Source organism: Xyrauchen texanus, chromosome 37, assembly GCF_025860055.1.
Source record: "Xyrauchen texanus isolate HMW12.3.18 chromosome 37, RBS_HiC_50CHRs, whole genome shotgun sequence".
Taxonomy (NCBI): domain Eukaryota; kingdom Metazoa; phylum Chordata; class Actinopteri; order Cypriniformes; family Catostomidae; genus Xyrauchen; species Xyrauchen texanus.
In genome coordinates, this window is record NC_068312.1 from 11,831,745 (window position 1) to 11,846,915 (window position 15,171).

At 41.1% G+C, this 15,171-nt stretch overlaps 1 protein-coding gene across 7 annotated transcripts in view; it reads right to left on the reverse strand.

Moving 5' to 3' along the window:
• LOC127630614 (vinexin-like) overlaps positions 1-15,171 on the reverse strand; it is a 64,107-nt gene that overhangs the window by 35,014 nt on the left and 13,922 nt on the right. For 6 of the 7 annotated variants that reach the window (XM_052108234.1, XM_052108231.1, XM_052108228.1 and 3 more), the window contains exon 2: positions 1,496-1,558. In XM_052108234.1, coding sequence (XP_051964194.1) covers positions 1,496-1,507 — 12 coding nt within the window. In that variant the 5' untranslated portion in view covers positions 1,508-1,558. The remainder of the gene's footprint in view (positions 1-1,495; positions 1,559-15,171) is intronic. The other variant, XM_052108229.1, reaches the window with a different exon arrangement.

Consider the following 15,171-nt stretch of genomic DNA (forward strand, 5'->3'; position numbering starts at 1 on the left):
CTGTGACCTGACTAATGCATCCCCTCTCTGTTTGAACTCTAGGGGTCATGGGAAGATCCCCATTTTCTCACAGAGGGCGAAACTGTATCTTGTTAAATCATGCAGATCCCATTGTGAGCTGGGGGAACAGGGCTTTTTCATGGAAATCCAAGTCCAGTCCATGAAAAGCTCTCTCTTTCTTTCCTTCTGTCATTGGGTTGTTTTAACATATCTTTATGTGTTTTCAGGGCATCTTTCAAGGTGATGTTGAACTGTCCAGGCACTGCCAAGGTTCATAAATAACTCAAGTGCAATGCATTTCACAACTAAGAGAGCTTAGCTGTTTGTGAAATGCTGAAAGTACACTTTGAACTTCAACTGATGCTGAAATGTTTTGAGGGTTAAGAAGTAATGTAGACTTCTCAGACTTTCTTCCCCACCCCTGGCAGCAGTCCTCACACTCCAGGTGGTCGGCCAGGAGCCCCTCCCCGCTCAGCGATTCTCTGACCCCGGCACGTTTTAGTGGCTGGTAGGGGTCTCCTCCGCCCCTGACAGCGGCCCTGACCGCTCCAGGCGGTCGGCTAGGAGCACCTCCTCCCCTCGCTGTTGGCGGCCATCCCTCCACACTCAGGTGGCCAGGCTACTCCGTATGTATGGAATGCTCCATTGGATAGTAGTGGCGAGGCCTCTACTACAGTGCATCCCTCCTCCTTCCCGGGTTACAGCACCAGTGTAACATTTCAATGGAAAGGAGGAGGCAAGAACTGGAACATATAATATTTATAACAGAATATATAATATTTTAATAATAAACTTAAACAAAAAGACAAACACACACATAGGTGTGGCAGCTGCCCGTAACTCTCTCTTTCTCTGTCGCACTGCTGTCTCTGGTTGCCTTTATCCCTCTCTGGATTAATCAGCCTAATTAGGGGCCGGTGTGCGGAATCATGACCCGGCCCCGCCCTCTGCCCTTCCACACACACATTAGTTTTCAGTTGCAATGTATACATTCACTACGCACAGTAAACCAGGGTTAATTTAATCCATGAATGAAAGTGTCCAATAGCAGGGCAGTTACTGAAATTAAGTGATTAGTATTCAGATTGTCATGTGATGCTAACATGGCTGCCCCCATGAGGCACCCCAGCCCCTGTGAAGAATAAAAGAGCTTTTATAAGGTTATTGATATGACTGAACTCTCACAACTTCATCTCACATGAGTGTTCATGATTTTATGGATATGTTTCAAAATTAATATTCATTTCTTTTTAAGTAAAATTTTTTGTACACCTTTAAGATAAGCGGTTCAGCTTCAGGACCAAGATTTTACATGGAATACCAAGGGGTAAAATAAAGGGTCAACTTATTAATATCAAATACATATATTTAAATAAAATAATTTAAATAGCTAATTTAGCATGGTTTTTGTTCCTTGCTCTCCATGGCCCTATCAGAACAGACATGTGACCCATGTTTGGGTAGAGGCCCACCACTGTTTTAGCCCACATCTTACCTGAGACTGCATGTCATCTGCAGGAGTCCTAGTCAGTAATCTCTCAGATCTCAGACTGACTGCCTGAAAGAAACACAATTGAATAAAATGCAATAAAAATCATACAATGCCACCAAAAGCACAAACCAATACAGAGGCATTGGAAGGTAAACCTTTATATGCTTTTATGATTTTGTGGCCATGGTTCACTAATTATTTCAAAAATTACATTTATTGCCCTTCTTTCTCAAGAATCTTGAGCACTGAATAATAAATAGTGAGCACTCATGCAACATCCATGTAGGTTGCTTTGACCAATGGTTTAAACACATTTAAATAGTTTTATGAATTTACATTAAATATAAACATAGAAAATGATTGGTGGAACCCAGACCCGCAGTCAAGATGAGCTATTTCTAGTGCGGTTATGTGGTTGCTCAATTAGGGTGTATTAGATAAAAATATCAGACTCATAGTGAACCCTATCCACTAAGAGATGACACTTCACATAGCTGTAGAGATAATACAGTGAAAATTAGATTAGGAAAACTAAATGTATGCTTTTTGAGGTAGGATATACAGTATGTAGTTAGACATTCATTAAACTATTATTTATATTGTCAAGCTGGTTCTCATCTCCTCCTTGCCCATCTAAACCCCTTTACATTGGTGCCGAAGATCCGGGAAGGAGGGATATGCCGTAGTAGAGTACTTGCCACTACTATCCACCCCAATGGAGCAGCCGGACGCCAACGGCGAGGGGAGAAGGGGCTCCTAACCGACCGCCTGGAGCAGTCAGGGCCACTGCCAGGGGCGAAGGAGTCCCCTACCAGCCGCTGAAATGTGGCGGGGTCTGAGACTGCGACCGCAAGCGGGGAGGGCTCTCTGCCGACCGCCTGGAGCGGGAGACCCCTTCTGTTCTCCGAGAACGCGGCGGGGTGTTCCGTCCGCCAGGGACTAGAGGACTGTCTCTGATCCGCCTAGGGAGGCGTGGCTGACGTCCGTTAGAGGGTGGAGGAGTGGCCGAGGACCAAGCTACGGCGTAACGGAGAACTGGCAAGTAAGTGTTTTTTTCTCTCTGCCGCTCCGCGTTGGCCTTTTCCCTCTCTTTTAAATTTAACAGTGTTTTTTTTTGGGGGGGGTACTACACTGTTACAGGAAGTACCCCCTTTTTTATTATTTCTGTTTCCCTCCCCATGTCCCCACTCTCATCCATTTAGACGGAGATGACCTGCCGACAGACGGGGCGGAAGGCACACCCTTCCACAGGAAAAGAGGGGGGTGTACGTCATTCTGGGGGCTCCCCAGCCTAAGAGAACGAGGGAGGAATGTGACAGGGCGGAGGGCGGGCCGGGTCATGATTATACACACCCGGTCCCTTATCAGGCTAATTAAGCCTCCGAGAGGGATAAAGGTCGACTGCGGAAGGTGGTGCGAAGGAGAGAGATCGTTTACGGTCATCTGACCATCATGTGTGTGTTTGTGTATTTTTGTTCAGTTTTTTATTAAAGCTATTATTTATAATGTCAAGCCGGTTCTCGCCTCCTCCTTTCCATTGTAATCCCTTTACAATTACCCATATCATTAAGTAAGTGCCTTGGAAACAATTAAGCCTATTATGCTGAGGACAATTGTTGAATGTTTCTGAACAATTAATGTCAAATTAACATCATGGTTTCTGTCGTAACCTCCGTTCCCTGAGAGAGGGAACAAGACGTTGTGTCAAATGAAGTGACACAAGGGGTCTTCCTTGGGAGCCTCATGTACCTCTGAACTTGAGAAAAGGCCAATGTGAAATTGGCAGACAGAATTTGCATGCCCCACCCCCGGACCTACGGGTATAAAGAGAAGTTGGCGTGCATCTGTCAATCAAGATTTTTTGTGTCACTTCTTTCGACACAACATCGAGTGAGTGACAGAAGGGGAACCTCAAACATTGTACATTATTTAATTTTTTTAAGTCACAAAGTGTTCATTAAAAGTCAAGCGTACAATGGTCCCATGTTTTGAATGGATTAACTCTTCATTTCACTGCAAAACCCATATTGTAAATGGATGTGTGCTTCTTTTGATAAAAATAAATAAATAAATAAAAATGTAAATGTTACTCTTGTTACTTTTACTTTTGAGGAGAGTTGATTGTAAAATAGTAAAGGAATGGTGGGAGGAAATGTATGTCCCAATTTCCTGGGGGAAATTATAGACTATAAGGTATCATAAAGACATAAACTTGTATTTTTAAAGTGTTTTTTTTTGTCTGATAACAACTTATTGTGCAAAACCAGAGAATCACATGAATGTGAAACTATTAGCATGGGAATTCTTGCACTGTTGCTATGGCATTGCATAACTAAACAATGACCAGGGGTCAAACTTTCCAACAACCTCCATAAACATGTGAAAACCAAAACAGAGTACCAAATCATAATGTCCCTAAAAAGTAGAAAATCTTTTTTTGTTTGTTTGTTGTTTTTTTTTTAACAGTTTACAATAAGGTTGTATTTGTTGAAATTACTTAACTACATTAGTTAACATTAAAAATAAACAATACTATTATGGCACAAATTATAAATGGATACTCCTATTTTCAACATATTCTAATACATTTTTATGAATGAAAAGTTGCATACATAAACATTAGTTAATGCAATATAAACTAACATGAATGCACAATGAAATTTAAAAAATTCACCAAAACATAAACCAAGATTAATACATGCTGTAAAAATCCTTGCTCATTGTTAGGTCATGATACTTAATGCCCTTACTAATGTAAACAAATAGAGCATTATTGTAAAGTGTTCCCATTTTTCTTAACTACTTTATAAAAAGTGGTATTTAAAGATCCCAACTCGGTCATCATGGCAACCAGAGAGCTGTCCCACACATTAAAAGTTGCATATGACTGTAGCTTTCCATCTGACATCAGCGTTTCCGCCTCTGATAGTGAGAACGTGAGCCAAGTGCTCCCACTGCAGAGAGATGTGTTTTCCATTTGGGATGATTAACTATGAACCAGAGACCATTATGATTATGCTTGGTTTCCTGAATGCTGTCTACTCTGCTATGAACACTGGGCTTCTCACACAGGGCATTCAATGTTGGTTCATTCTCTTTCTCTCTCTTGTTCCCTCTTTCTCTTGCCCCAGATGACTCACCAGTCTTGAATGAGCTCCATTACATAAGAGAGAAAACAACAATTGAGTGTGTGTTTACATATGTGTGCTACACGATGATATCTCAGTGCATGAGTGCCCCTCACACTTATACACAATGTGTATGCGTGCAGTAGTGGATCCTGGTATAGGTAGCTGCCTAAGGCGGCAATGCTTTCTGGGGCAACATGGCAGGGTACCTGCCCAGCCGCCCTCGTACAGAGCTTGCATGATCACGATGGGAGAAATGTGTCCCGAATTGTGCCGCCCCACCCCTGCCTTGCGAATTCAAGAATGAAAATTCTCTCATCATATACTCACCATCATGCCATCCCAGATATGAATGACTTTCTTTCTTTTGCAGAATACAAATTAATATTTTCAGAAGAATTTCTCTGCTCTGTAGGTCCATAAAATGCAAGAGAATGGTGGCCAGAACTTTGAAGCTCCAAAAATCTCATAAAAGCAGAAAAAAGACTTCAGTGGTTAAACTGTCTTCAGAAGCGACATGATAGGTGTCTGTGAGAAACAGATCAATATTTAAATCCTTTTTGGAGTCTTATGAATTTCTTTCATGATGCCTTTGTGATTTTTGGAGCTTCAACGTTCTGGTCAACATTTACCTTAATTAGGGGGATTGGGGGTGTTAAGGGGGGGCATCATATCCAATCTCGCCTAGGCCACCAAGTAAGCCATTAATTTGCATGACTGCCCTGCATTATCTATCTGTGCTTATTAAAATAGATGTATTTGCATGTAATATATCAATTGGTATCAAGGGTTCCAAATTCGTATGGCTTTCTTTCTTCCATGAAAAAAAGGAGGAGTTAGGCAGTATGTTCACACACTGCTCTTTTAAATTCAATGAAAGTGACCACAAAAACACCATTAGAGTGGCAAATACGTCTTACACACTATAATTTAAGTGTTCTGAAGCCATACAATAGCTTTGTGTGAGGAACAGAGTGAAATGTATGTTGTTTACTGATAATCTTGCCCTCCACTGTAGCTTTTCAATCTCTTTCACGCTTATGCATATTCATTGTTGGCATGTTGTGATGAGTTATGCTTCACTGACATCAAACATGTTGCAATGCATATTCATGCAGTATTTAAATATACATGAATGCAAATGATATTCGAGAGCTGCGGCAGAGAGGAAGATTTTCAACTAATCACAATATCAATTTCGTTATTTTCCAAACTCTAATATATCGTATGGCTTCAGAAGACTTGGGATATAGTGAATGAGTCAAATGGACAACTTTTATGATACATGTATGGTGTTTTATGTCATTTTTAGAGCTTTAATGCATCAATTCCCATTTGCTTTCATTGTATGGAAATGAGCAGTAAAGACATTCTGCTAAACTTCTTCTGTGTTCCATGGAAGAAAGAAAGTCATACAGGATTGAAATAACACAAGGGAGAATAAATTATGATTCTGAATTCTGATTGGTTCTGAATTTTCCGTTTTGGGTGATCAAATCTTTAAACATAAATGTTTTTTTGGAAAAAACAAATAAGTTCCCAAGTCAGCATGTCCTCGCCGTTACAGTTACAGTAAGTCTGACATCATATTCATTCCATATTCACAACGGTCTTTGAAAGGAACTGCCTCTGACATTTCAAAAGATCTAACAAACTAATTATTCATGTTAACTCTTTTCTGCAGTCAATTTAATTCTGTGTGCAAAAGGGGGAAAAAATATAGTTACACTATGGCCATTCATGTTTTACAATGAATATAAGGGTGAACTGAAGGAGTGTTTGTTTAATGTACTGTCTTGTTTCTGCATGTGCAGAGGAGATAAAGAGATTCAATGTGTGTTTGTGGGTGTGTTACTGTGCGTATGTATGGACCTGTCAGTCGATTATGCCCTGCGCATATTATACATTTCAATGATCTGCTCTAAACTGTCTGAAATGGTGGTGGTATAAACAACCAAGTATCTAAATCATGAGCCTTGACATGACAAAATCTGCCTTGACATGCCAGTAAAGCCTCTGTAGACTGGACAGAAATACTGCTGGCTCCTCAGACCATCATTACCTAAATAAGCACAGTGAGTGAGGCTTCGTTCACTCGTGACTCTCAAATTGTCCTATTCTACAAGAGCTCACAAGAAGGGTTTTAAATATTGTCTGTATGAGTGAATACAGCCAAGCCCCTTTTTATTCTCACAAAAGCCATGAATAACACTGTAAAGGGATTAATGGAAAGGAGTAGGTGAGAACTGGCTCGACGATATAAATAATGTTTAATATAAAACTGAAACAAAGACACAAACACACACAGGTGTCGGACAAGGTGCACAGGTGCTGCCCGTAAATCTCTCTGTCTCTGTCGCACTGCAGCATCCAGTCAGCCCTTATCCCTCTCTGAGGCATGATTAGCCTAATTAGGAGCCAGGTGTGTGGAATCACGAGCTGGCCCCGCCCTCTGCCGGTTCTCTGATACTCCGTAGCTTGGTCCTTGGCCACTCCTCCACCCTCTAATGGACGATAGCCGCGCCTCCCCAGACGGATCGGAGGCAGACCTTCACCCCCTGGTGGTCAGAACATTCCGCCGCATTTTGGTGAATGGTAGGGGTCTCCTCCGCCCCTGGCAGCAGTAACCGCTCCAGGCGGTTGGTTGGGAGCCCCTCCTTCCCTCGTGGTCGGCGGCCGTTCCTCCACTTCCAGGTGGCCAGGCTCCTCCGTCCTCCGGCAGATGGCCGCAGCTGCTCCGTTGGGGTGGATGGTAGTGGCGAGGACTTAACTATGGAGCATCCCTCCTCCTTCCCGGGTTTCGGCACCAGTGTAAAGCGGGTTAAAGGAAAAGGAGGAGGCGAGAACCGGCTTGACTATATAAATAATATTTTAATAAGCAACTTAAACAAAAAGACAAACACACAAAGGTGTCGGACAGCTGCCCGTAAATCTCCCTCTCTGTTGCACTGCATCTTCAAGTCGGCCCTTAACCCTCTCTGAGGCTTTATTAGCCTGATTAGGGGCCGGGTGTGTGGAATCACGACCCGGCCCGCCCTCCATCCTGTCACAAAAACCTAAAATCATTACAACAGAGATTAAGTAAATATCAAAGACTTTTAGAAAACCGGAAAGTCTTATCACAATGTATGACATGACAGACATACAACTAGTAGTCCAGAGCTGTTCAGTTTCACAGTGCTGATTTACCGAACACACTCTCAAAATACAGGAGCAAGTCCTGAAAATATAAGTGAACCAGTTTGGCCAAACTGTATGTTAAAATAACCATATTAAGCACTCTAAAACAGGATTGACAACCATATTCTGCAGCTGTGTGAACATTACCAGAGAGTAACAGAGAGAGAATATCACCCCTCAAATCTCTCTCAAAAAGAGGGAGAAGGACTTTAAAACACAACCTAATATGGTCAAGTCTCTCTTAGTCATCCGTTCAAGAAATATGTGCAGAAGATTCCTCAGAACATGTTTGTTTTGAACGCTCCAAGAAATATTAACTAATTACTTAAAACTCAAGCTTTCAAACAACCATCTGCAATGCATAAATGCTACATTCCACTCACAGCTGGCTTGATTTGTCCTTTGTTTTGGTCTGATACATACTGTGCTGGAAGTTGTATATGTCTAAAATGTACAGAATGCTAAAAGTTATGTAGGCCTCATATGTAGGGATTGGAGTAATAAGGAACTGAATGATTCTGGTCCCAGTTCTACAACGATGATTCCTTTATCAATATAAAGACTAAGAAGTTATATGGTTCCTTTTTTTTAATGGAACCAGTTCTTAGAATACAATAAAATAAAATAAAAAGAAACCTTGTTCTTGGTTCCCAACCCTACTGATCTGGGACCAGCTTTTCATCTGTCAATGGACCTTAGTCATGGTAGATGCGATATGTAATCTTTTTAGATTGAAAATTAGGCTGTGATAGACAGAGTACAGTCCGTTCTATGGGTTTTGTATTGTTTAGTATCTTTGTGTCAATCATTCAGCAGACAAAACATTGAAAGCATTTACATCAAACTTTCAAGACCCTTGGGTGTATCCATACACAGACTGAACTCACAGTGAATTCAGAAACAGTAGGTTGACCTTTCTTTAGATGAAATCAGACTTATCGTATTGTGAAACACTGCCCCCAGTGGTCGAAGTGGTAACTGTTGTTAGGTGTATGGGCACGTGAGAGCTCGACTTTCCAGGTGAAATGTGCACAAAGGGGTGCAAAAAGCAAGTTTATTCAGCTGTACAGTCTGTAATACAGTTTTATAAAAAATATAATGTTAGAGGGGAAAATGCAACCTCCGAATCATGCTCATCACTGATTAAGCGTACCCAATTACTTCCTAGTTTCAATGCGTGATCCAAACTGGGGTTTCCCATGCTGTTGACACATCACACATCCGGTTGCACCATAGGGAAAGCTAAACACGCTGGAGCCCATGCAAAAATGTCTGATAGGAGATCCTGCTAGTTGGTGTGTTTGCCTTATGTGGCCGATCCTACGGGTACCGGTACTCTCAGAATCAACATGCCAAATTCCTGTGTGATTATGTTGGTGTCCAATAGGATGTTTCTTAATTCAAGCACAGGTTGCAATTCAGCAGGGCTACTTTAACTACTATACAGAATATTTGTATACTTGTATACAACATCTGAAGGTTCAGGAATGTATTTATTCAGAGGGACCAGCATGAACTGAGAAAGGGGGAGGTATTGGCTGTGATTATGTGTGAGTGGGATGAGGAATGTCGCTTTGCAGAGCTTGGCAGTGACATCAAAAACTCTTTCCAAAAAATCTGTGGTCACTTGTCTGTCCTGCAATTTCTGAGATTATCTTTGAAGCTCCACAAGGCTCCACATATGCTAGTCACTTGCACTGTAAGCTCGTCATGTAATTTTACTGGGGATGATCTCAACAAACTTTTGTGATAAGAAGTCCCAAAATACTATTGACTATCGGCATTAAGTTTGGTCCACTTTGTAGCTTATTCAGGCCAAGAACTGCCCACTTACTGTAGACAGGAAGGTGGCGTCTGATCAATAAAAGATCCTCTTCAAGTCACCAACCACAGTTTTTGTAATGTAATGTTTAGGTTAATGTAAATCTGAAAGTGAAGATACCAAAATAATAGGCTGATGTAACACAAACAACTACTTCTTTGTGAAGAGTTGTACAGACAACATTAAATAAGTTATTATCCTCTGAAGTCTGATCTTTGAAATATTGTAAAAACCAGAAATTGTAAAGTCACCTATTCAGTCAGCTTTTGCCATTATAGTGTGCAATATGCATCAGTAATATGATCAAACGGGAGCTCAACATGTTGTTACCAAATGTGCATGTACCCTGACATCAACCCTATTCTATCGAGTTACTGACATGCACCTTCCACCATCAGACATCTTTGAATCAATTCAAATGTATTTACCATTTCCTGTGGTGCAACTGTGAGACATGAGTTCTGGTCCCTTGGAAACCAGGAAATAATCACGTTCACATAAATCAATAATTAGCGAAATTTTTACATTGCATTTTACCTATAAAATTTAATTTGTACTCCACTGTTAGTTCTAGGGTTTAAGAAACAGGGCACGGTAAATAAAATGTGCATTCGCTGTTGACAAGTATTATATAATTTACAACTTAAAGGAATAGTTCACCATACAATGCAAGTGAATAGCTGCCAAAATGTTAAAGTTTCAAAAGTCAAATAACTCATCATAAAAGTAATCCACAAGACTCCAGTGGTTAAATCTGTATCTTCAAAAGCAATATGATACTGTAGGTGTTGGTGATACACATTCTTCATCCATACCACCCCCTACTGGGCAGGGAGAAGAATTTAATCATTAACCCTGGGTTATTCTAAACCCCTGGAAAACAGAATCCTGGATTATCCAGTTTTATATTACACACTTTTCATACTTTACCCTGGATAAATAATGAATCCTGGGTATTCATGTTCCAATGTTTCACACGGTACATTCTTAAACCCAGGGTTAACTGTTTGCATAATTGTGGTGTTGATAACAATGATTGGACGAATGCAGCTCACGACGAACACGCAGCATGTCAATGGAGCTGCTCTTCTGTGAAATGTCGCCAAACAAATAGACTCTGTTTGTCTTTTGTCTTCTGAAATATGCAAATGCGGGGCTAACCCTGCTCCGGAGAGGGGTTTCATAACCCCGAGTAAAAAGGGGCGCTAACCCCATTTCAAAATAACAAGTGTGAAACATTACTTTCCCTGAATGTAACAGATTCGAGGAATGAGTAAGCGGGAGATGGCGAATCCAACTCAAAGGTACATTTATTTACACACACAAACTCGTTCGCTTTCTGTGTAACAGTGAAACTACATATATAAACAATCAAACGGGAATGGAAGCACCAACACACATGAAGCTTGTCAGCTGGGGCTCACTCTGAGGGCTGGCCCCTTTTTATATCCCCAGTTTCTCACTGTGAACAAAGAAACAGCAATTACAAGCAATTCATCTCAGGTGAAAACCCTTACTACTTCCTCTCTCCCCAGACGACCACTTGATCACACCCTCACCTCCACACCAGGGTTAAAAGCAGGGTTTAGAATGAAGATAACCCAGGGCCTAAATATTAATATTAATATTAACTTTTTCACACCCACACCTATCAAATCACTGCTGAAAATATGGATTAAAACACTAGAGTCCTATGGATTACATTTATGATGCCTTTATGTGCTTTTTGGCATGTCCACATTTTGCCACCCATTTGCTTGCATTTTATGGACCTGCAGAGCTGATATATTCTTCTAAAAATCATAATTTGTGTTCAGCAGAAGAAAGAAAGTCATACACATCTAGGATGGCACGAGTGTGAGTAAATGATGAGAGCATTTTCATTTTTGGGGGAACTATTCCTTTAAAACAACTACATTTACAACCTGATTTTGGCACCACTATGTGGACATTTCATCTGTAAACTGGAGCTCACACATGCCCATCCATTTAACAACACTTCCACCTTTGGCCACTTTGGGGCAGTGGTTTGAAATTCGATAAGCGCAGACCGATTTCACAATTTCACAATGAGCTCAGTCTGGCATCAGACAGTACATAACTAGTCCATGGTCATACTTTATGTTTAGGCCAAGGTTTAGCTTTTTAATAGCGATAGTTTGAGTTTAATAGCAGTTCAAGTTTGGCACAAAGAGATGGAGATCTTTGTGTTTCTCTGCTCTTAATTCAATTCTCTGCGTTTCATCTTGTTTTATAAGATCAGACATGCGAGAAGCCTGTGGCACGTAAATGAAAAATCATTAACATTTAATCAGGGTTCTGCTTTTAATGGGCTCCTAAAAGTTCTGGCTCCAACATGATTAAGTATTGAGGCCTTTTTCTTAGAGGAGCAAACATGCATTCCATCTGTGAGGAGTAATAGGTTGGATTAAGACACAGTTGCCTAATGTCCACTAGACGGTAGGGGTCAGTACCATAAATTAACTACTTTGGTTCAATTACTTCCACGTGTCATGATGCATCTGTATTTAAGCATGCATGTCTGTATGAGTTGCTACAGTCAGATTGTTGTAATAATACCCTTAAAAAATTGTATAATTGCATTCCAAATAGCTTCCACATCAAAAGGCATTATTGAAACACTGCTTGGATCAGCCTTGTGATACAGTATTATACTGATTAACAATACCTGTGCAGTGATTTATGTTTTAGACCTATACTTATAAACAGCAATCGACTCAAGATGTTTGCTGGGCTACTGACAACAAAAATGCTGAACTAATACAAAATTTAATACAGTACTGTATCTATTTACTTTCTTCTGTCAGCCAATCAATACAGAGGGCATCCTGGTGCACACCAAAACAGATGACATCATGTCTGAAACTAGTGATGGACCTATATAGCACTAATATCAATCTACTGTACATGCCCAGACTTTCTGGAAACGCAAGACTTTTCTATAAGAAAAACTGAAGTAAAACAATTATTTCCATGGGAATATTTAAGCACATAATCTATGTTCTAGGATACTCTAGGTATTCTGAGATTGCACTACAATTTAAACAGGTGTGAATAACTCTTCCATAATCCTAAATTACATGCTTTATGTCTGGTAGGATAGTTGTTTATACAGTTATTGCTCTTTGGCCATCAGTGACTCAAAGTGCAAGTGTTAAAAACACCAGCTGATCTGTTATTACAAGACATAATGAGATTTTGGTGAGTATTAACTGAATATCCTGTGAGTAGGACACACACAATATCTCAAAAGGTAATGACTTGCAGCACTAAGGCACTTGTGATAGCTGTGGCCTGAGAGTTTGTTTTATGGAAGAATACATAAGCACATGTACTGTACATATGATTATATAATTATTTTACAGCATGTGGCCACCAAGGCCTACCATCTACTGGCAATGAGAAGTTTATTTTCTATGTGAAAAAGTATTTCCTCTATCCCAGCTTAATATGCAGAGACAACTACAAGCACATCATCTGTAAACTGATGTACAAAACAATCATGATTTTTTCAAAATTACACAATTCACCTTTAAATTTGAGTGATTAACAAAGGGTCCGATGTACTTTTATACTAGATTTTTCAATAGCATTTCCATGAAAGGCACTGGATTATCTGTGAGAAAGTGGAATGGGAGATGTAATTTGTCTTGTTGACAGCAGTTTGGACCATGACATCATTGTCCAAAGGTCAAAAGAGGCACAGGTCAGTTTGAGGCTAAACTCTTCAGCTTTTCAGACCAGTTTCACTATACGTAGAGTTTGACCACTGTGCACAATAGCTGAGCCAAAGAGAGAACTGTACTGACAAGATTTAGTTGTTCCTGTGTCAAAAAGGCAAGGAAAAATCTTGTCAAATTAGGCCAGCTGACCTTCATAACAATAGCAAGTTCATTCTTTGCGGTGTGAGAAAAATCCCTCACTAAGTCAATGACTAACAAAGGGGCAATACTCATCTCAACTGACTCCAAAATCAACTGTGATTCAAATGTGTTATAACTCTCAAAAGATCTAGAGGGGATAAAATAAACTGATCATGTTCTCTCAATATTGGCAAATACATTTCTTTTTATACAGCAAACCATCATACATTATTGTCAAATGGTGAGTAAAACTTGACAGCAATGTCAAGTCAGAAACCACCAATTAGTGACAACGTTTTTATGCACTTAAGAAAACAGTTTATTCCAGTTTTTCTTTCAGAAAGCAGTGTTCTGAAACATCATGTAAACGATAACTGCATTTTTCTTATGCCCCTTAATGAATTAAGAAAAAGCTGTTTAACACACATTGGAAATAACTTCATAGGATGGCGCCCAGCAGAGAGAATTCAGTACTTCTGGGAGTATTGTGGGAAAAGCAGTAACACTATAAACTATAATCATTTATACACACCCATGTAAAATATCGACTGTCCCTGATGTTTACATATATTTGCTCATACATTGCGGGAATCCCAGAGTTTTATGTTGTAGGGAAAGCCCACTATAGCAGCGCAATTATGCTGCTTGTCGCAATGGAAGTTCAGGAAATAAACACAGCAACAAAACTCTGAAATATCTGGAAATAAAATAATGAAGACTACCTCAGATGCCATGTTTGTTATTTACGCAAGTGTCCCAGGGAAATGTACGTTGCTGTGGAGAAAGCTGCTTAATGACCGAGTTGCATGTATAGAGAACGCCGCTTATACAGTGCATGTAAATGGGAACAATATGCTTTTTGGTGCATATGTAAACTGGCCACTCATTTGTCCATCAGCCAGCCAATGAAAGAGCTTTTGAACCTGATAAAGAGGATTTGAAGTATTATGTTTACTGGACAACTAAGGTGCTGGTCACTGTAATGGAGTTCAACATAGGCAAGGAGGAGGCGGAACCGGAGGCCAGGAGGCGGCTGCATGTGTCTCTCTTTCTTTTGAACTGGTTCCTCCAGCTCATTTTTATTCCCCTCCTGGCTGATTAGGACAAATCAGCATCGGCGTGCATCCTCACGGCCCGGCCATGCCCTCCTCCTCGTCACACTCCTCCACCACCCGATTCAGGCTGCGGAAACCTCCTGCTTGATGTACTCCCCACCCTTTCTGGTGGGGAGGTGTTGCCCTTCTGGCTGTCCTTCTGCTGGCAGGTATTCCCCCCTCTCTGGAGGCCCCGGAGAGACGAAGGGAGGGAGAGTGGAGAGGGAAAGTGCGAGGGGGAGAGACAGAGAGGAGAGAGAGAAAATTGTTCACAGGTCCCCGGACACGTGTCCTCTGGTGCTCAGCCACTCCTCCGCCCCCTGGTAGAGGACAGCTGCTCCTCCCCTGGCAGACGGCAGTGAGTCCTCTGACCCCTGGTGGATGGTAATGGCTCCTCTGCTTCCTGGCAGATGGCAGTGATTCCTCTGGTTCCCAGCAGACAGCAGCGACAACTCCGTCCCCTGGCGGATTGCAGCGGCTCAACCGCTTCCTGGCGGAGAGCAGTGGCAAAGACTCCTCCTCCCCAGGTTTTGGCACCAATGTAACAGGGTTCAAGATGGGGAAGGAGGAG